The following is a 22,459-nucleotide window of genomic DNA, read 5'->3' as shown; positions in this document are numbered from 1 at the left end:
GCATTGAGGGAAAGTACATACACAAAAACTCATTATCATCGATCAGAAGCTTTCTTTCTCCTACTATCTCGCACGACCTTGATACTCCTGACCCAAGACTTTTTTTTATTTCCTCCCTTTCTCCTCCAGTAGGCGGTTTGACGACATTTACTGCTGATCCCAGATAACCCGACGTATAGCTGGTCTGCCTTCCCACAACAACACATCCAGCTAATCGTCCAGGGTGATATGTTGCAATAATTGAATTCCTTCAAGGCTCTGGGCCTAACCTCCTCATTCCGGTAAGTGGAAGGAGCTAAGCAACATTGGATTGTGCTTGACAGAAAACCAAATAAAAAATCACTGTTGGCAAATTCATTGGCCGGAGAACTTAGTTGTGTGGCCTTTATGAATCTCACACCCCAGCAAATCTACAATGGCCTTCCACCCCCACACAATACCTCTCCACCCCCATGACCCCTTCTTAGAGATGGAGCTTGACCACAGGCAACGAAAACAATGAGTTGCCTACTCTATTGCTCGAGTTCTTGATCCAGTATTGTAAGCCGACCCTAAATCTTCTTTCGCAAGTTGAGGCCTTGGGTTCGAATGCTTCACCAGTCTTCGATTCTCTAGTGTTGGAGAAGGTCGCTCCTCTGATTAGAGAATCAAAGCGAGACTGATGGGGCATTAGGCGAGACTCGCCTTTTAGTTTCTAGATTTCTTCTAGGTTTGTTGCATACTTACTAGCTTGATCTATATCGCTTATCGAAATACAACTAAATGCAGCATATAAAGAATTATGAAGTCCAACAATATACCTAGTGACTATCTGTGCAAGCAAAGCAGGTTATATGTTCCCCCCCGGAACACGCAGGTGCGTGTTCTCAGGTCTGAATGAGTGTCATGTACGTGTAAGCACGTGGGGCTCAATTCCCCGTGTGTGTCAGCATCACTTAGCATTAGAGCCCAGTGCGTTTGAAAAGACTCAAGTACCCTTTCCTGCCATTAGTGCCATAAAATGACATTTCGAGTAAAGGACAAAAATATCCACCCGCCAGAAAGGGTTAAAATCGTCATCATTTTCGCCCTAAGGAGTAAACTCCTCTGCTTTAACAGGATCTACTCGCAATATGTCATCCTAAATGTTCTGGATCACCCTTTGACGATGCACCATCTGTTGTAACAAGAGCTCCCTTTGACAACGCATCCTTTGACGTCGTCTGTTGTCGCGGGAGCACCCTTTGCCATCGTCTGCTGCCGTCGAAGCACCCCTTTGTCATCGTCTGTTGTCGATGGAGCACCCCTTTTTATCGTTTTCTATCATCGGAGCATAGTCGGAGCACCGTTGCCACCATCGGCTGCATCTACCTTCTAGGTGTTTCTCCTCCACTGTCGGATTAGCAAAACGTGTGAGGTTTCGTTATGTAAACAAATTGATTTATAAATCTGAATGCTAAATCTTACAATTGGTTCTACTATTCATGCTAAATAACACATATTTTCATACTGAAACAAATTGATTTGTACATGTCCATATTCTGGGCGTCGAAAAACAGTTAGCACGATTTGTTCTTATGAAAGCCAAACATTACAATGATATGTACTTATGAAGGATAAATTTCTACAACGATTTGTAAGTTTGAATTTAACAATGATTTATACATTTAATGCATTAGCGATTTGTTTGATGCATCAACGATTTATACGTTTGAAGCAGTAACAATTTACGATTCATGATTTATACATTTAAAGCAGAAAAGATTTATACATTTAATGCAGTAGCGATTTATGATTTACAACGATATATACTTATGAAGGGTTCGATTTCTACAATGATTTGTACGTTTGAAGCAGTGATTTGTACGTTCAATGCAACAATGATTTATACGTTTAAAGCAGTAACCATGTGTATTTATGATTTATGAAGTTACCACGATTTATACTTAAGTTTACTAAAGCGTACTACGATGTTTACTTATGAAGCCAAAATGTTACAACGATATGTACGTATGAAGGGTGCGATTTGTATAACGATTTGTACATCTGAAGCAACAACGATTTATACGTTTGATGCAGTAGCGATATATAATTCTGAAGTTATCTTGATTTATACTTAAATTTGCCAAATCGTACTACGATGTTTACTTATGAAGCCAAATATTGCGATGACTTGTAATGTTGGTGATTGTATAACAAATGCGATAATTTTTAATAATATATACTTGGGGAGGCACTTGTAACATATAATGATGCAGTTAAATTTATGTGTTATGCAGGTTAGCAAAGACTACAATTCGTAAGACAAGAAAGCCTTCGCCATTGGAGGGGATGACTCTTGGAGAAATCATCCGCCAATCCCATATATATAAGGGTTATATAAAGTACCAAAATATAATGAACAGTGAGAATGAAAAAGACAAGAATAAATTATTGGATATTTATTATGCAGAGCCTGATACATCAGATATTGAAGATGAAAAGCAAACAAAGAAGAATAAGGAAGAACTAAAGATGAAGAAGAAGAAGGATGCCGAAGAGAAGGAAAAGCAAAGGAAGAATGAGGAGGAGAATGAAAACTACGCGTACTTATGAGGCAAAAGGATTTCTTCCTGCCGACCATGCAAAATTAAATCTACATGCACATCATTCTTCATGTTATCTGTCATGATCGTCAGTTGCATCGCACTATACTATGCATCGAGTTGTTATTTACCGTGCCAATAAAAGAAACGACTTATCGTATATGTGTGTTGACGATAGTGATTCACGTGACAACAATTTAATGAACAGTGATTTGAATACGCAAATCGCCACCGCAATCGCGCAACAATGCAAATGCCGCACACACACGTTTCAATATCATAATACAAATATCTTACAAATCGATACTAGCAAACACATAATATGTTACAAATCGATAAACATATCGCATAATATATTATAAATCGATATAGAAATTCACATAATAGCTTATAAATCGAAATTAGCAAACAAAACAATATCTCGCAAATCGATACTATGTTTCTACAACTGTGATTTGCGTTATACTATTCCAATATTTTCTATACAAAGGCAAATCGTTGTGCCCGACATAGACGTCATTGCGTAAATCACATAAATCGTCAACTGGAATCCAGGTCTCACAAGGCATATAGATTTTTGACAACAAGCGGGATGTGAAACGATGTTTCTTTTATAAATGAATGACACATATTTTTGTAACAAAGGCAAATCGTTGTGACAATTTATGATTTATGATTTATGATTTATGATTTATGATTTATACATTTAAAGCAGCAACGATTTATACATTTAATGCAATAGCAATTTATGATTTATAAAGTTACCAAGATTTGTACTCAAGTTTGCAAAATCGTACAAAACGATGTTTATTGTTGAAGCCCAAACGTTACAACGATATCTACTTATGAAGGGTGTGATTTCTACATCTATTTGTACGTTTGAAATAGTGATTTATACGTTTAAAGCATGAACGATTTATATGTTTCATGCAATAGCGATTTATACTTGTTGATGATAGCGATTCATGTGACAACTATTTAATTACAAGTACGACGCTTTAAAGTGATTTCCATAAAAATCGCTAAATGAGCAACGATTTGAACACGCAAATGGCCACCTCATGTTGCTACAATCTAAATTCCTCACGCACAGGTTTCAATTACATACAACAAATATCTAACAAATCGTCACTAGAAAGCACTTAATATTTTACAAATTGGTATACATATCGCATAATATATTATTATACCTAACCCTATACCCTAAACCTTAAACCCTTAATATCTTACTAAACCCTAAACCTAAACCCTAAACACTTAATATCATACTAAACCCTAACGCTAAACCCATAATATATTACTAGACCCTAAATCGTAAACCCTAATGCCCAAACCCTAACCCTAAACCCTAAACCCTAAACCTTAAACCTAAACCCTAAGCAATTAATATTTTATTAAACCCTAATGCTAAACCCTAAACCCTTAATATACTACTAAACCCTAAACCCTAAACCCTAAACCCTAAACCCTAACCCTAACCCTAGCCCTAAACCCTAAACACTAAAACCCTAAGCCTTAAACCCTAAAACCCTAAACCTAAACCATAAACCATAAACCATAAACCATAAACCATAAACCATAAACCATAAACCATAAACCATAAACCATAAACCATAAACCATAAACCATAAACCTAAACCCTAACCCTAACCCTAACCCTAACCCTAACCCTAACCCCAAACCATAATCCTATCTTATACATTTGGAGGATTTCAACAAATTGTGAGGCATTTTGGGTAAAAATATATGGTCAGGTTCTAGTTAGGATTGGGTTTGACCCAACCCTTTTTTTTTACTTGAAAAACAATGGGTCCAACCCACTTTTAGTGGATCTAGTGTCACATGATCTCATTTTTTATGTCGATCTGAATCTTTATTGCTTGATCCTAGTTGTGTCCAAATTTGAAACCAGGCACACCCTTGAGAAATCGGATCCATTTTGGGTCAAGCCTGACATGACCCATGTCCTAATTTGCATCCCTACATCTATGGCTGGTAAACGAGCCGAGCAAACAAAAGTGAGGGTATTGAAGCTTGGCTCGTTTATCATGGGGAGCAAGTAAATATGGATCTCATGGTAATTCCGAGCTCGAGCTTGCTCATTTGCAAAATAAATTATATTTTTGAATTAAAATAATAAAATGTACATTTTAAAGCTATTGATTGAAGTTCAAACTGGTTCAATTAATAAATAATTGCATCATTTCAAAGTCACAAGCAACATGAAGCTCATTTCCTGCAAGCCAAACACTACAACCATCTACTCTATGGTATATATATATATATATATATATATATATATATATATATATATATATATATATATATATAGATATAATATTTGTAGTGACCGAGCTGTACGAGCCAAACCGGGTTGAATACCCGTTTGTTAATGTTTGGCTCCTCACATCTAAATCGGACATGTGTTGGGCGGTCAGAGGGAGCGTAGGCATTTCCTGTGCAATGTGGTAGCACCTGATCCACCCTCTCTCTTCAGCGAGACGACAGATGTCATCATTTTTCAGTTGCTCGTTGAGAACATGACATCGATTTAAAATTTTGAACTGGCAGGGGAGAAAAGCCACAATATTTTATTTTCTGTCTGGAACAGCTATATCACACTGACTTTTTTAGACACATTTTCTATTATCACTCCCCAACCGCCCTCTCTCTCTCTCCGACGATAATGATGTCTGAAATGGAGAGGACAACCGCAACGCCACCGCACAAGTCGCCTGCGGCGACTCTGAGAAGCATTTGTACAGACATTTGTAACAGATTTTGTAGATTATGTATACAAATTTTGTAAGACTGTGTACAAAATTCACATTGATCCAAAAACCAAAATTATGCACCTGGCACATGTGTGTTGAATACGCAAATCACACTTCAAGCGCGTAAATCGCAACAACGTAAATTTCGTAGGCACACATTTTAAAATCATAATACAAATATCTTCCAAATCGACCCTAGTAAACACATAACATCTTACAAATCGATATAATATTGCATAATATATTACAAATCGATTCTTAATATCTTACAAACGATATTGTGCAGGTTAGCAATGACTACAATTCGTAAGACAAGAAAGCCTTTGCCATTGGATGGGATGACTCTTGGAGAAATCATCCGCCAATCCGATATATATATATATGAGGGTTATGTAAAGTACCAAAATATAATGAACATTGAAAATGAAAAAGACAAGAACAATTTGTTGGATATTTATTATGCAGAGCCTGATCCATCAGATATTGAAGACGAAAAGCAAACAAAGAAAGATGAGGAAGAACTAAAGATGAAGAAGAAGAAGGATGACGAAGAGAAGGAAAAGCAAAGGGAGGAGGAGGAGAATGAAAACTATGCGCACTTATGAGGCAAAAGGATTTCTTCCTACCGACCATGCAAAATTAAATCTACATGCACATCATTCTTCATGTTATCTATCATGATCGTCAGTTGCATCGCACTAAACTATGCATCGAGTTGTTATTTATTGTGCCAATAAAAGAAACGACTTGTCGTATATGTGTGTTGACGATAGTGATTCACATGACAGCAATTTAATGAACAATAATTTGAATACGCAAATCGCCACCACAGTCGCACAACAATGTAAATGTCGCACACACACATTTTAATATCATAGTACAAATATCTTACAAATTGACACTAGCAAACACATAATATGTTACAAATTGATATATATATATATATATATATATATATATATATATATATATATATATATATATATATATCGCATAATATATTACAAATCGATACAGAAATTCAACATAATAGCTTACAAATCGATATTAACAATCAAAAGAATATCTCCCAAATCGATAGTATGTTACTACAACCGCGATTTGCGTTATACTATTCCAATATTTTCTATACAAAGGCAAATCATTGTGGCCGACATAGACGTCATTGCGTAAATCGCATAAATCGTCAACCGGAATCCAGGTCTCGCAAGGCATATAGATTTTTGACAACGAGCGGGATGTGAAACGATGTTTCTTTTATAAATGAATGACATATTTTTGTAACAAAGGCAAATCGTTGTGGCGATTTATGATTTATGATTTATACATTTAAAGCAACAATGATTTATACATTTAATGCAGTAGCAATTTATGATTTATAAAGTTACCAAGATTTGTACTCAAGTTTGCTAAATCATACAAAATGATGTTTACTGTTGAAGCTCAAACGTTACAACGATATGTACTTATGAAGAGTGATTTCTACATCGATTTGTATGCTTGAAACAGTGATTTGTACGTTTAAAGTAGGAACAATTTATACATTTGATGCAATAGTGATTTATACTTATTGACGATAGTGATTCACGTGGCAGCTATTTAATTACAAGTACGACACTTTGAAGTGATTTCCATAAAAATCGCTAAATGAGCAATGATTTGAACACGCAAATAGCCACCTCATGTTGCTACAATCTAAATTCCTCACGCACAGGTTTCAATTACATACTACAAATATCTAACAAATCGACGCTAAAATGCACTTAATATTTTACAAATCGGTACACATATCGCATAATATATTACTATACCTAACCCTATACCCTAAACCTTAAACCCTTAATATCTTACTAAACTCTAACCCTAAACCCTTAATATCTTACTAAGCCCTAACGCTAAACCCATAATATACTAGTAAACCCTAAACCGTAAACACTAATGTATGGTTTGATAAATCATAATTCCAGGAGCAAAAATGCGTAGCTTTAAAAGTGGAACTTGAATTTCATTTAATCTAGGACACCCTCTGACTCTCTAGTGGGCCGGGTCATGCCCAACCCAAATAAAGATCCATCCCCTTTTGACTTGAGAGGACCTGGGTTTCATGGAATTTTGGGTTGGATCAGCTTCAAATTTAGACCTGAATGAAATTTGGGTTGGTTATTAGGTATGTTAAGTTGAAACTTAAAGTGATCGATAAACCAAACCATTTGTTCTATACATTGTGCACCTGAACAGCTGAACTGACGGAACTCGACCCATATCACACTTGGACCCATTTCAACTTCTGTTCAAAGAGCCAACACATTTCATTTTTCATATTACATCCTCGAACAACCTGAACCCTGACCCATATCTAATTTGGGCCGGTTGGCTCCAAAATATGCACTCAATTGAAGTCTGGTCGGTTCTTGGGCATGTTAATTTAAAATCTAAACTGATATATATCAGAATCACACGGTTGTTATTTCTACATTATATGCTCGACTCAACCCGGACAGTACACGAACCCGTACTATGCTTGACGAGTTGAACCTCTTTCTAGCTAAGCTATTTATACACTCAACATATTTAATTCTTTTGTCAAAAGATCCGATATGATTTGATATAAACCTGGACCGAGTCCGGTGGGATCTGGGCTTGGGTTCAATCATCAACAGGCTGGGTTTGACTAACTAATTAGGTTGGATATGCACAAGATTCGAATATTATATGGACCTGAGTCTGGCTTATAAGTTTTCAAACCAGACCTAGGTCTAACCTGAGTTCCTCTTGAGAGTTGAGACTAGTACTTTTTTTATGTACAATGTATAAAATAATGATTTTACCAGGTTTAGCTCTTGTTATCCAAACTTAAACTCAAATCTGGTCCTGCTTAAGCCAAATCAACTATACCATTACCTTAATGTTGGATCCTGGTCTATGTCTACCCAAATCAGGATCAAAACCAACCCTTAACAAACCTCAAACTTAAGGTAGATTTTTTTTTGTTTTTGATAGTCAAGCTGGGATTAGGCAGACCCCTACCAGTTCATTGAAAACTTAAAGTTATTATATACAAAAACACCCATTTATCATTGGGTGCCAGTCGGGGGGCAATCTTTCCACGATTCGTTCACACCCCGGTGCTAATTTAACTAAATTCTTATCCAAAAAATCAGATTTACAATATTTGAAACTAACTTTGAAATTCTCAAAGCTGTACAGGTAGGGATGGCAGTGGACAGGGGAAAGCGGGGCCCCACCCCGCCTAGCCCCGTTTGGACCAGGGATGAAGGGTATGAAACGGGGATGGAGGCGGGGGACGAAGGTTAAAATCCATCCCCGTTCGGGGATGGATGTACCCTTTTCCCCGCCTCATCCCCGCCCCTGCCACTTTTCCCCGCTTCATTGAACCGGGGATGGAGGACATGAAACGGGGATGAAGGCAGGGGTGGAGGTTAAAATCCCCTGCCGGGGATGGAGGTGGGGATGGAGGTTCTAATCTTGAGGCGGGGCGGGGGTGGAGACCTTGTCCCCCGCCCCACCCCGCCCCACTGCCATCCCTATGTACAGGGTGTCGGTTGAGTGGGGAATTTCATTTTAGATCCCCTTCCTTCCAAAAACCTCACTATGCCACCAACCAAATCATCCCGGCCGGTCTCAAGGATCACCTTCTTTGTTACATTCAAGTCTTTAATAATTTCAAGCCATGAGCACCATTCTCTATCTCCCAAACTCCCTTCTTTTGTGAAGGAGTCCGCTCTCATGATGCTGCCCCCATGCTTTTGCAGCGTGTATCCTATGTGCCATCCTGTGCTGTATAGACTATAGATATTGAGTTTCACCCATCCTACGGGGGAGGGTCCCATTGACGCATCAAACTCAGGTAGACTTGCATCAGGTAGTTGTGTAGTTTTGGAGCAACACCATGTTTCATGAGCAAGGAACAAAGACAAGTAAAAATCACTGGCCCACAATGTACCAAAACTTCACGTTGTGTTCTTACATCCAAAGAATCTGATCCAAGGTCCAATCCTGAGCAAATAAACCATGCTGAACGCACCTACAATGGTAGAATGGAGTCGATATAACTTGCTGCCAAACATTTACCCAGAAGGTATTATAAAAGTAGAAAAGCTCAACTAGTACGGATTTACAAACTAAGCCCAACTTATAGAAATTTATACCAAGGGGCATAAATAATAAACCCATAAAACTACTAACTAGTTTACCATCATCATGCACAATGAACTCCATTTTAACCGTCCCCTCACGGGTACAATCTGGTCAAGCTACCTCAGTTTGCTGATTCACACTCTAGCACTTGGCCATGGCTACTGTTTGTTGCCATCAACTCTGTCCGGGATAAAGCTTCCATCAATCACTGGGCTCAATCTTGAGTTTCTTGATAGCTGGGGATTCCACTTTGCATGATCTGTAAACAAAGTAGCTATTAGTACAAAGGAGTGTTACAACTGTTGGTGAGACCCACTTAACCGAACTAAAAAATTATGGCCTCAACCCAAATGCTGTTCAGTTTCTTCTGTTTCCCAGTTCCTGTCTGCATGGGACCAGCTTCTCTTGGGATAAATATCAGCCGTCAAGGGGTTCACATGGATTTTAAGGAGTGTATGAGAATTACTCAAGCTTCATTCATTAGAAATCTAAAGCACAACCTTATAAACTACTGCACCAGTGATAGAGCCAATGTCACATAAATCACATTATTTTGTTTATATTTGTATATTTAGTTATCGTAGTCAATTCCTTTTCTTTCCTTCTTCCTGAATAAATGAGCTGGCAGCCCTGGTGGGACCTTACACCAATGCACCAAGATAGCAGGAATCTACTTACTATAACCATCAGATTGAAACTTAAAGCTTCCATACTAGGTCATTTTCCTATCATACCTTCCTAGGTTCCTATCAAAGATACAATGTCTCAAAGCAAACATATGCATTCATCTCGATCCTAACCAATACAAGAATTGCAAAGAAGTCCATTCAAGTCACTCGTACCTTTCCAGTTTTCTCTTCTGTTTCAGAGATGTATTTTTCCAATCATTGACATCTTTGCTGACAATGGAGTTAACATCTCCATGACATTCTGATCCAAATAAATCTGACTTTTCTGGACAAACAGCATCGTCTGATGATTTTGGCAAAATTGAAGCATTTGTCAATCGTTCTTTCAAGCATTCCTGCAAGACAACATCTAAAGGAGTGCGAGAGTTGGTGATTAACATATAACCAAGTAGACCAACTCAAATATACACATAGTACATTCCTAGTGCATACATTATGCATGAAAGTGAAACATAAGCCAAGGAAATCTGCATCTATATTCCAAGAATTAATAACATGACAAATGATAATGAAAAGCCTATCTTGGATACATCATCTAGTGATTCAAAGTGGTCATAGGATTTACTAAAACCCCACTCAGATGAAAAAAGACCTTCAACCAGGGACATTTTTGTAAAAAAATGAAAATGAAAAAAATAAATCAACTAGAAGGTGTCAATTCTAATGGTGTACACCTATGCCACAGGGATTCGGCCAGCCAGGTGCCGCACCTGCATCGATGCGATGCGGGTACGCATGTGGGTGCGGCACCCTGGGTGTGGTCAAACCGACCCTGGGTGCGGTCAATGCACCTAGGGTCATAAATGTCCACTTTTTGGACTTAAAAAAAAGCCGGATGAAATGTTTTTGCCTTCTCCTCCAAACCCCGACGCTGCAACCCATCTTCTTCGTCTCCAACACCCCGATGCGGCAACGCTTCTTCACCGTCTCCAACCCAGATTCCGGCGACGCCTCTTCTCCGTCTCCAACCCAGGTATGTCTCCATTCTCTCTCTCTCAATCTCTCTCCCCTCGTCTCTCTCGCTCTTCTTGGCTACCTCTCTCGCTCTCTCAATCTCTTTCCCCTTTGTATACCTCTCTCTCTCTCTCAATCTCGGCTAAACCCATGCTATGGATGGCATCCAAAACACCGTGGTTGCCTGCATTTTAGGGTCAATTCAGATGCCATTTTTGAAAAATATTTACCAAAAAACATTATAAAAAAGGATGTGAATTGATTGCAGCTAGTGCTGGTAAGAGAATGGAGCATGGCCTGTTTGGGATTGGCTCATTAAGGATACATTCCTGCTTGGGCTCGGCTTGTTAAGAGCTGATCACGAGCTGACTTATTTTCTCAAAAAAATATCTTTAAGAGTTTTTACATGTATAAAACCTATATAATATACAACATTATACATAATATATATTTAAAATATAATATATTTATGTATAATATATATAGTCGAGCCGAACTTTCCCAGTTCATACTTGGCCTTACCTAAACATGTTGGCTCGTAGCTTAGCTCACCGAACCCAATTAATGAGCCGAACTGAGTTTTCACAAGCCCGGCCAAGCCGAACAACACGCTGCTCATCTTGTTTCCTAGCCCCAATTGAAGCTCCGACAACTACTATGGTGATGTACTCTTGTCAACATATTGGATTTTATCCGACATCCAACCAAATCCAGTTGCACTTAGTCGAAATCGGTAAGGCAAAACTATATCAGATTATAATTGGATCAGGATGCAATTTTGAAATTTGCTACCTAATCAGATGGATAATTGGATTTGATGGATATCCATATTCAATTATCTGTAAGAATTTAGGTAAAAATGAGATTTTCTCATCTCAGATCCAAATCAGACTCCAACTCCGACTACTATCAGATTAGTTGGACAAGGTATTGGCTGGATCCACCTCCAGACTACTTATATCCCTAGTTGGTTGTCAATCAACACAAAATTTTATGTACTACTACTATATGTTTTAGAACTTATTGTATATGTTATTGACCTTGCACTCAATATTATCAATCTTGATTGTGTGCACAATTGATTTTAATATAATATTTTTTTGTTTTCAGGACAAAAATGATGGATAAAGGGAAAGGACTTGAGTCATCCTTATCCCCAATTGTAAGTTCTGTTGCTAGTATTGCGGGTAATTGTAGTGGGAGTGCTGATTCAAGTTTGTTAGATGCAACATGTGATGATGAGGGGCCATTATGGGCACATGGATAAGCTTGCAAAACCTAGAGGAGGTGGTACACACAAAAGATTTTGATGCAAGCTTTGTGAAAGCAATTTTGTTGAGTCTTACACAAGAGTTAAGGCTCAGTTGTTGAAGATACCAGAACATGACATTTCAGGATGCAAAAAGAATTGATGAGGCAATACGAAGACAATACAAGAAAATACAAGATGAATATGAGAAGAGGAAGACAATGAATGATTCTTGTACAATTAGTGTACCCTTTTTAAGCCACCAAGAAGATGCTAAAAAAAAAAGTGGATGTAGGCGGTAGAGAGAGAGGATGGATAAAAAAGTAAGGAGGTAGTTTTATTTTAGTTAACTATCATTTAATGCAGCTAGAAATCCTTAATCATAACTTGAGTGGCTATGTACCTCCAAGCTAAGAAAAACTATGAACTACATTTCTTGCAGAAGAGAGGGCAAATGTTGAGAAATTGTTAGAGATTAATAAATTTTCATGGGAACAAAATGGAGTTTCCGTTGTTTCTGATGGATGGACAAATATTCAAAGGCGTCCACTGATTAATTTCACTGCTTCTTCGCTTAGTAACCCAGTATTCTTGAAAGCAATTGATGCATCCGGACAATATAAAAATGTTGAGCATTTGAAGGGGTTGTTTATATAAGTAATAAAAGAAGTGGGTGATAAAAAAGTAGTGCAAATCATCACAGACAATGCTCCAGTTTGTAAAAGCACAACATTGAGTTTGGAGAGGGAGTCCTCATATTTTTTGGACTCTCTGTGTAGCATATAACTTGAATCTGGCCGCCCCCAAGAGCATCTGCAACCCCAAAGAAGAAAAAAATTCACCAGCATATACGTTATGTTTATGGATTGAGGAATTAGAAAAAAATGTCAAAAGCATTAGAAATTTTGTTGTCAACCACCATCATGCTAATGCTATATTTAATAGGCATTCTTACCTGAAATTGTTGAAGGTCGCTTAAACACATTTTGCGTCCATCATTGTGATGGTGAAAATTATTAAGAAAGTGAAGAATGATTCGGTTAACATGGCGACTGATGAGAATTAGACATTCTATCGTGTTGATGATGTTGTCAAGGCTCAAAAAATTAAGAAATTCATTGTTGATGATGAGTTTGGGGATAGAGTCATATACTTCCTTCAATTTACGCAACCTATTTGGAAAATGTTGAAAGAAGTTGATAAGGATGAGCCCAAGGTTCACAAAGTTTATGAAATATGGGATAATAGGATTGAAAAAACACAAGTTGTAGTTTTCAAGCATGAAGGAAAAAATCCTGCATTGGATGATTCCAAAATTTTTAATCATATTCATTCAATTTTAGTTAGAAGATAGGATAAGAGCAACATTCATTTACATTGCATGACACATTCGCTCAATCCAAAATATTATGCAAAAAAGTGGCAGGAAGGTGATATTGGTCATGTCCCTCTAAATTTAGACCCAGAGCTATCAAGGCATAAAAATATGTCTATGACAAGACTTTATCCAGAATCACATATTCTAAATCAAGTCCCACAAGAGTTTAAAAAATTTTCATCTTCCAGATTATATGGATAGACATTTCTAGCGAAAGGAGGAGAATATAGATCATATCACATGGTGGCCAACATTTGAATAAGAAACACCTCTTCTCTAACGTCTTGCATTGAGATTGTTATCTCAGCCTGCTAGTTCATCTTGTTGTAAAAGAAATTGGAGCACATAATCTCAAATCCACAACATGAAGATAAACAAACTCACCAGCAAGCGTACAAAGGATTTAGTACATGTTCATTGTAATCTTCAACTACTTTCGCGAACCAATGATGAATATAGGTACTAATTGCTCTCTTAGTTATTTGACTATTTCTTAGTTTTTTCATTCAAATATACTTGTATTTAACATTTTCAAATTGAGTTTGTAATGCAGACAATGATCGAGGGAGAGCATGATTTTAACATTACAAACATGGACTTATCTGAGCCTAGTCTTTCTTCTTATGATGCATTTGAAAATGAAGCAGAAAATTATTATGATCCATTACCTCATTGTCATATACATTAAGTAGGATATACTTTTGGTATGTAATTATGCATTGTTTGCTTCTTTTATTAGTATATTATATAATTTACTTCTTTTCTGATTTGCTTATTTGATTGTTTCTATAATATATTTAGGTTGATTTAATTGTGGTGTTAGTTTTTATCATGAAGAATAGAATTGTAGATTGTTAATTTGATTTATTGCATGCATGATGATGAATTGATTTGATGATATTATGATAATTCTTTTTTATTTCATTAGTGTTACAGCGGTTAACTGTTAAAAACTTAAAAATTATATATATACCTTCCCGCACCCAAGTCTTTTAAAGTACTGCATCGCCACACCCGCACTGGCACCTATGTGACATAGATGTACACACAAATGATCAAAACATAGCTAATAGATTTGTAGGGTTGTGTAGACACCCATTTTTTCCCAGGAGGGATGGCAGAGGGATTGATAAAGATTTGATAGTTATAATCTGGCTCAATCCTCAATAATTTTCCCACTCCATCGAAAAGTAAGGTTGTGTAGACACCCATTTTTTCCCAGGAGGGACGACATACACACAGTCTGTTGTCCCTGGCTGGATGGCTGGGGCTCTTAGTTTGTCACAAGCCGTCCCACAGAGGGATGGCAAACAGGCTGTCTGCCATCCCAGGTTGGACAGCAGACACACTGTCTGTCATCTCAGGCTGGACGTTCGGGGCTCTCAGTTCGTCCCAAGCTGTCCCACGGAGGGACGGCAGACACACTGTCTGTCATCCCAATCCGTCCCAGGTTGGACAACCGAACCTCCCTGGCTGTCCCAAGCCATCCCAGGTTGGACGACAGGTCTGTCATCCCAAGACGGCCATCCAATAGTTGGACGACACTCCTGTGTTGTCCACCCCTTCGAGCGCACAGATAAGCCTTAGGAAGAGGCGTGTTTCAGTCGAACTGGACCATTCCTTGTGCGTTTTGTACAGGACTCTTCGTGGATGAGCCTTTCTCCTTGAGAATAAGCACAAATCCATTTGAGTCAGACTCAAAACCCAAAAAACCCTTAATTTGTATTCCATTCAAGACTCCTATAAATAGGAGTTGACCCCTAGAGTCTAGGGGGATCTGAAAATTCACTCTCAGAGTATTGGCCTTAGGGAGAAGGCCTACCCTACCCTTGCCCTCACTCTTACCTCTCAGTCGGAGCCCTAAACTAATATACCTACGCATATGTGTGGTCGAGGTCATTGCAACAACTATCGTACTTACGCGGAAGTGCTGCTGAACCGAAGATGAGCTCAAGGGAACCAAATGAACCCTTAAGTCCGAAAAAGGTGAATTTTGAATTGTTCTCATGTTTATTCGTTTGTTTTATCTATACATTTAATTTGTTTCTTAAGTACGCATATCTGTCTATCCCAACAATGAGCTTCGAACTGTGGAGATGGAAAAAGCTATCTTTACCTTTTCATGGAAAAGGACGAGGCTTGAAACGAGCATCCCACATCTTTTTTAATAGATTTAGAAAAGGATTTTGTAAAATCCGAGTAAGTCTTATTCCTTCACCGCAAATTTTGATCAACAGTTTTTGACGGTCACGGTGGGACGTATTTTTTTTCCGCAGTTAGACTTGCATTGTAAAGTGATTTTGGGTCATAAAGAGCCCAAAAACACTGAATTTTGTGTTTTTTGGTTTGAACGGCATACCAACATTGTCGTCCGATCAGTTTGTCCCAGGTCCAGAGTTTGCTGTTCGGAACCCTCTTTGACATCTGCCTGTTTTTGGTCTTTGATCCCAGGCACAGAGCTTGTCGTCCAGCATCATCTGTGTCATTTGCCTGTTTTCGGTCTTCTGTCTCAGACACAGAGGAGCCTGCCTTCTAGCACCATCAGTGTCGTTTGCCCATTTTCGGTCTTTTGCCCCATGTACAGAGCCTGTCATCCGGCACCATCTGTGTCGTTTTCCCGTTTCTAGTCTTCTGTCCTAGCCATAAAGCTTGTCGTCTGGCACCATCTGTGTCATCCAATGTTGTGAAAAGCGTTGAGGCGTAGCGAGGCGCTCCACCAAAAACTGGGGTGAGGCGTAAAGCGTAAGCCTCAATTTTTTTCTGAAAACTTTTAAAAAATTCTAAAAAAAAAAACAAATAAATAAAGAAATGCTTTATTGATGAAGTAACAACCAATAAGAAATAGAAAATCTCAAATAAGTACTAAAAAATATGAGATTAACATATAAAAGTAAGTAAGAAACTAATTACATAACTGAAAAACTAATTATATAATTGAAAAATATAATGTCCTATAAAGCAACAACCAATAAGCAATAGAAAATCTTAAATAAGTACTAAAAAATATGAGATTAACTTATAAAAGTTAATCTGATTACATAACTGGATCAAACACCCACATTGTACAGGACTCTTCATGGATGAGCCTTTCTCCTTGAGAATAAGCACAAATCCATTTGAGTTGGATTCAAAACCCAAAAAACCCTTAATTTGTATCTCATTCAAGAGTCCTATAAATAGGAGTTGACCCCTAGAGTCTAGGAGGATCTGAAAATTCACTCTCAGAGTATTGGACTTAGAGAGAAGGTCTACCCTAGCCTTGCCCTCACTCTTACCCTCCCTCAGTCTGAGCCCTAAACTAATGAAACTACGCATAAATATTTGGTTAGGTTTTATCATATTTTTTATAAATACTTGTTGGAGAAAATTCATGTCATTTATAAAATAGGAAAATACAATATCCAGCAAGTTAGGATTGTGTTTGAGACCTTGCTTGATTTATTGTGAGTTTTTCATATTTGTATCCCCTCTTCTTTTAGGATTAAAGACACTCTTTTATTTGGATTTTAAAAAATCTCTTGTTCTATCATTTTGATCTTTAGATCCCCCACCAATACATTTAAGTTGTTAGCTTGGGTATATCGGTGGCAGTACCTTAAAGTCAACTAATCCAGCTTGGGTATATCAATGGTGAACTCAGGAGGAAACCTTGATCCATATAACACGAAGAGATCTCATAGATCCGTGGAGCAACTTTCGAAGAGAACTAGGGCACCCATTGTTTTGAAAATCTCACGTTACTTGGGCCTCTTTGTGAACCATTGTTTGGGGTATCATGAATACCCGATACAAAAGCTGAGAATCCAAATCTCATTCAATTCCTAAGGAACAACTTTTGAAAAATCTCACATATCGAATGTCACCCCACATGATGTAAAACATCATCTTCAAGGAGGATCCTGAATAAAGGACCCACATTAATGTCCTTGATGGGCCTAAGAACGACCGGAGAAAAGGAAAAGATCTGACGATCACAAAATTCATCTCACATTGTATTTTTGTATGTCCCTTAAGGACCCCCCACGGGGTATGAGACAGAAACTCTCGCACAAATGAGTCCACAAGGAGACAAGTCCCTAGGACCTCGCATCTCAAATCTTCACACAAAGAGAGAGATGTGTTGGCACAAGCGAGACAGTATATGGAAGAAATAGAGGAGAAAATAAGGAAAATTAAGAAGGGAAGAGTATGGGTGGGCCCAAGAGGCACGTGCAGAAAGAAAGGCCAAACGAGTCCAAGAACATGAATATGAGAGAGGATATAGCCAGTGGAGTGAATCACAGGTGTCTAACTAGGAGAGAAAAGTTCACAGACCTCAGTTGACCTATCTGGTCCATACCACGTCATCGGAATTGGACAAAAAAATAAAGTCCCTAGAAGACATGGTCTGAAACCACAGTGTAAGAATGAGATGCATGGATATGGACCATAGAGAATACGACTTTCTACCTGAGGGATATGATGATGATATTCCCTCAAAGTTTCTGAAATTCAATGAAAAGGGGTACACGAAAACTCACATGGCCCTATTCATGGAGAGTGTAGCAAAATATCGAAACAACGATAGAAGGCTAATCAACTGGTTTCCCAGAAGTTTGGAGGGAGAGGCACTAGAATGGTTCGCCACTTTGAACCTTTAAAGTATCAAGGAGTTCAAACAGATCATCAGCCTTTTTATAGATCGGCTTTGCTTTAATCTTGAGGCCCTTCCCATCATAAGTCAATTGTATGACTTAAAACAGAAAAAGGATGAGAATGATCATGAGTCCATCAACATATGGCAATTCATGGTCAATCGAATGAAGGAGTCAATCTCAAACTCTCATGCCCTGATCATCGTTATAGACTCTAAGGAGCCTAATCAACATGGCTCAGATCGAAACCTATGCAGAACCAGAGTTACCGGTCGAGGAAGCGGGAAGCGAGGCACTTTCAAAAATTTAGGAAGCGGGGAAGCGTGGGACCACTTAGAAGAAAATTCTGAACCATCTCGGAAGCGACCTAGGAAGCGAGGGGGAAGTAAAAAAAATGAGAAAATGGGGAAGCGAGGGGGAAGCGTGGGGGAAGCGCGCTTCCCATTTATGGGAAGCGCGTTTCCCATAAAAGGGGGACGTGCTTCCCATAAAAGGGAAGCACGCTTCCCAAAAAAGGGGGACACTTCCCCTCACGCTTCGGAAGCGCGACGTTTCGCGCTTCCCCTTTTGCCTAGGCGCTTCCGGTAACTCTGTGCAAAACTCACCAAGAAGGCTACCTCCTTTGAGGTAGGCATCAAAAGAGGAGTGCATGTCGGGTTCCAGAAGAACAAGGACAACGTCTACAAGAAGTCAAACTCGTTCAAGGGCCTGGTCAATGTTGTTCAGACCTCGGGACAAACCTCCCAGAAGAACAACAATCAATGTCAGAAGGCGAGTAACCAGAAAACCGTTCAAAAGAAGCCAAACTCAAATGGAAATAGGTATGGCGGGAATCCAAAATGAACCAGGGACAGAAGGTTCACAAAGTTTAAACAAACACAGTCACAAGTCCTAAATCTTTTGCTCCAAGATGGTTTTGCGAAATTGCCAAAGGTGTCCGACCCACCACAGATGAAGGGTAAAGACCCATCTAAATACTATCAATATCATAGAGTTATGGGCTATGACACTGAAGAATGTTTTGTCCTCAAGCACATCATACAAGACAACATTGAAAGCGGTGAACTGTTTGTCGACAAAGAACAACACAATCAAGGCAATAATGACATGGGCATCTTTAAAGAGCCATTTCCGAACCACCACATAGAAGAAGGGGTCCAAGCTTGCGAACCAAAGGAGAATGGGTTCCCAGAAAAGACCATTGAGCAAGGACCCATTGCCAACACAATGATCAGTGTTCCTTGAGTCCTCACTTACAATACCAGTCATTATCAGTGGCTTGTGGTTCCTCAAGTGTACTACCAAGGAGGGAGAAAATACATAAAATTCCACTCAACTACGAGATTATCTAGAAAAAAACAGAAAATATGAAGGAAATTGCAAGAAAAATAACTGAAAATAAAGAAATAACAAGAAATTAACGAAAAAACTATAAATTAATGGATTTCAATCTCATTGAACTGATTAATCCCTAAATCTCATCTATTTATAGATGAGGGATCCTAATCCTAACAAATCTAGTTTTCTATTTGATAAACATTAAATAAGATAAGTTGACAAGCTTCCTAATTAGATATAGATCTAATGTAGATCCAATATCTTCATAAAAACTAAAAAAGTCTAAACTGAAAAATGGATCTAATTGGATCTTGTAGACCTGGATATGTGTTGGCTTAGCTCCTGCATCAGGTATCCAAGATTATTCTTCCAGCATTATGGGATACTACCATAATCAAAGTTGTCTATGTTTTTTCTGTTTAGGAAAAGTGAAAATGAACCCATCTCTACCAACAATATTCTAAATTAATATACAGACAAATGCCAAATCTCCTTGCCCTTTTTTTATCAGACCACGTCTTTGTAATTTCTTTGACAAGGGACTTCACAATGATGCCTTAGAAAGTCCATCCATCTTTTCAGAAGAGATAATTGAATAGGTTTCGTATGGAATAAGTTACATTTTTCACAGCAACATTAATAATACAAGGAAGCACAAATTTCATGCATGCCTGTGTGCCTGCATGTGTTTGAGGGTGAGTGTGCAGTTCTAGTCTCCTTGAAAAGTGTGCAACAGAGGCCACAAGAATCAAAGCTTGTGACTAAGCAAACCTTAAATAGACATAACATGGACTTTCAAACAAAAACTACAAAATAAAAAAAATAGCAGAACATGGTTATATTTAGATCATGAGTAGAGTAGGAGTGTTTTGTAGTTTCCACATGAAGCTTATGATAAATCAGAAAATCACAACTCATGAAAAATACCTATCGCATGTAGCATCTTCAGATCAAACTTATGACCCCATTCCTCAAAACCAACAACTTTTGCACGTTGAATAACCATCTCCTTTATGCTAACCAACATATCCTGCAAGCAATTTTCACATCATTCTCACGTGCAAGTCATAAATCATTAAAATTTGTAAAGCAGGAACCTGCTAAAAACAGAACTCTGAACAACTACGTCATATAAATGAGTAACTGTTGTATGTACTGATGCACAACCCCATATGCTAGTGTATTTCAAAGACGGAAAGCAGCAAAGAATTTCTAAAGAAACAGAATCATGCAATTTAGTTACAAATTCTAATTAAACAACACAAAGTTTGGAATAAGCCTCGAGTTACTACATTCTAGTCCCGCTATTGGGTAACATAATTGCCACAACTCAGATTGAAGTGAAATTACACAATTAAGCTAGATCCTTAAACCACAATTCATGGCTTCAATTTTTTACTGCTGACTACCTGCAACAATACTTTCAGCAGTCCCGTTTGCTCTTGCCGCTGAGAGTTTCAACAAGAGATTTACATCCTTAGTTTCATCTTTGAGGGCCGTGTCAGGTTCCCCCTTGCAAACAAACTGGACTGGTGCCGTCTTCCTCCGATTGCAAGGCACGATTTGCTCCTTTCCTGGCCACTTGCCTTAGCAATTGGATGTGCCCACGCTAGAAGCGACGCCGCACTTTTTTGTATGCATGCCGACTTCATTAACATCATTTTGTCTACATAGACATGTAATTTGCACCGCTTGCACATCTATTTTGATTGATTCTTTTCAATGCACTGGTAGGGTTCCACCAACCCCACCACTGCTCATCCATCATAATCGTAATATAGAAGATTCAGCATTCCTAGCCATTGGTTCACCAGAATTCCTGTTTTCGTCAGAAAACGCTGATTCAGATGCACGAACTTATCATCAAATTTGAGATAAGTCAGTATGTTGCACCAAATAACTCAGGAAAATTCGAACAATGCTAACTTCTCTGGACAAGCGGGTGGTTTTAAAGTTCCCCAAACAGGGGAAACAATTTATAAGAGAGAGAGAGAGAGAGAGAGAGAGAGAGAGAATCCCCCATGAAAATCAATCGACTAAACTATTCACACGTTTTTGTCTCTCATTCAAGTCATGTCATTCCCAAGATCGCTCAGAAAGCAGGATGGAATAGAAACACAACGATAAATCCAGGGAGAAAAAAGGGGGGCGGGGGATTTAGAAGAAACGCGAAAAGATTACCAACTCCGAGTCGGAGCGTGACGACAGCCAAGCGACGTCTTCGGGTCGGCATTGGCGGGAACCGAGGGCCTTCATCAGACGCTCCATCGAGACTCGAGAGGATCGAAGGAGAGAGGTTCAGGAGATAGTACACATCGGCATCGTTTCCCGACGCTCTCTCCCTCTAAGCCCTGCTAGAAATTCAACCCGAGTTTATAGGGTTCTTTGAGATCAAATTGAGGGTTTTGTTTTTTTTTTGTGGAAAAGGAAGAAGGGAGTCAGAATAGAACGTAAACGGGCCGGACTGACTCGGGTTGGACATAATCGGATCTAGGTTAATCGATCGGGATTAGACTAGGATGTGGAATACCGAATACCTCTACCGAACTCGGATCCAATGGCAAAATGTGGTACCAAATCCGAATTCCAGTAGCGTGGACTAGCTAATCAGATATGCTTTTACATATAAGGCTATCCCTCGTATACAGATTAAATATATTGGACTCGTATTCAAATTCAAGTGTTAAATTCCAAACTCAATCAGAATCAGATTTGTTATGT

The 22,459-nt window shown here is 38.5% G+C and overlaps 1 protein-coding gene across 5 annotated transcripts; it reads right to left on the bottom strand.

Moving 5' to 3' along the window:
* Positions 1–9,259: 9,259 nt before the first annotated feature.
* LOC149818234 (uncharacterized) lies at positions 9,260–22,104 on the bottom strand. 5 transcript variants are annotated; one of them, XR_016426961.1, is made up of 5 exons: positions 21,920–22,103; positions 20,666–20,768; positions 10,339–10,534; positions 9,553–9,755; positions 9,260–9,415 (listed from the first exon to the last, which is right to left on the bottom strand). XR_016426961.1 is itself a non-coding variant. In XM_089983983.1 (4 exons), exons 1-4 carry the CDS (start codon positions 22,004–22,006, stop codon positions 9,698–9,700), a joined length of 444 nt encoding a protein of 147 aa, XP_089840109.1. In that variant the 5' UTR covers positions 22,007–22,104; the 3' UTR covers positions 9,260–9,697. The 5 variants fall into 5 exon arrangements, 1 of the variants encoding a protein (XP_089840109.1); XR_016426960.1 differs by having other exon boundaries at positions 9,260–9,383; XR_016426963.1 differs by lacking the exon at positions 10,339–10,534 and having other exon boundaries at positions 21,920–22,080.
* Positions 22,105–22,459: the final 355 nt, after the last annotated feature.

The sequence above is a fragment of the Nuphar pumila genome, chromosome 13 (assembly GCF_984573655.1).
Source record: "Nuphar pumila chromosome 13, dmNupPumi1.hap1.1, whole genome shotgun sequence".
NCBI lineage: Eukaryota > Viridiplantae > Streptophyta > Magnoliopsida > Nymphaeales > Nymphaeaceae > Nuphar > Nuphar pumila.
Note: the sequence above shows the minus strand (reverse complement) of the source record. Positions and strands in the feature narration are given on the sequence as shown.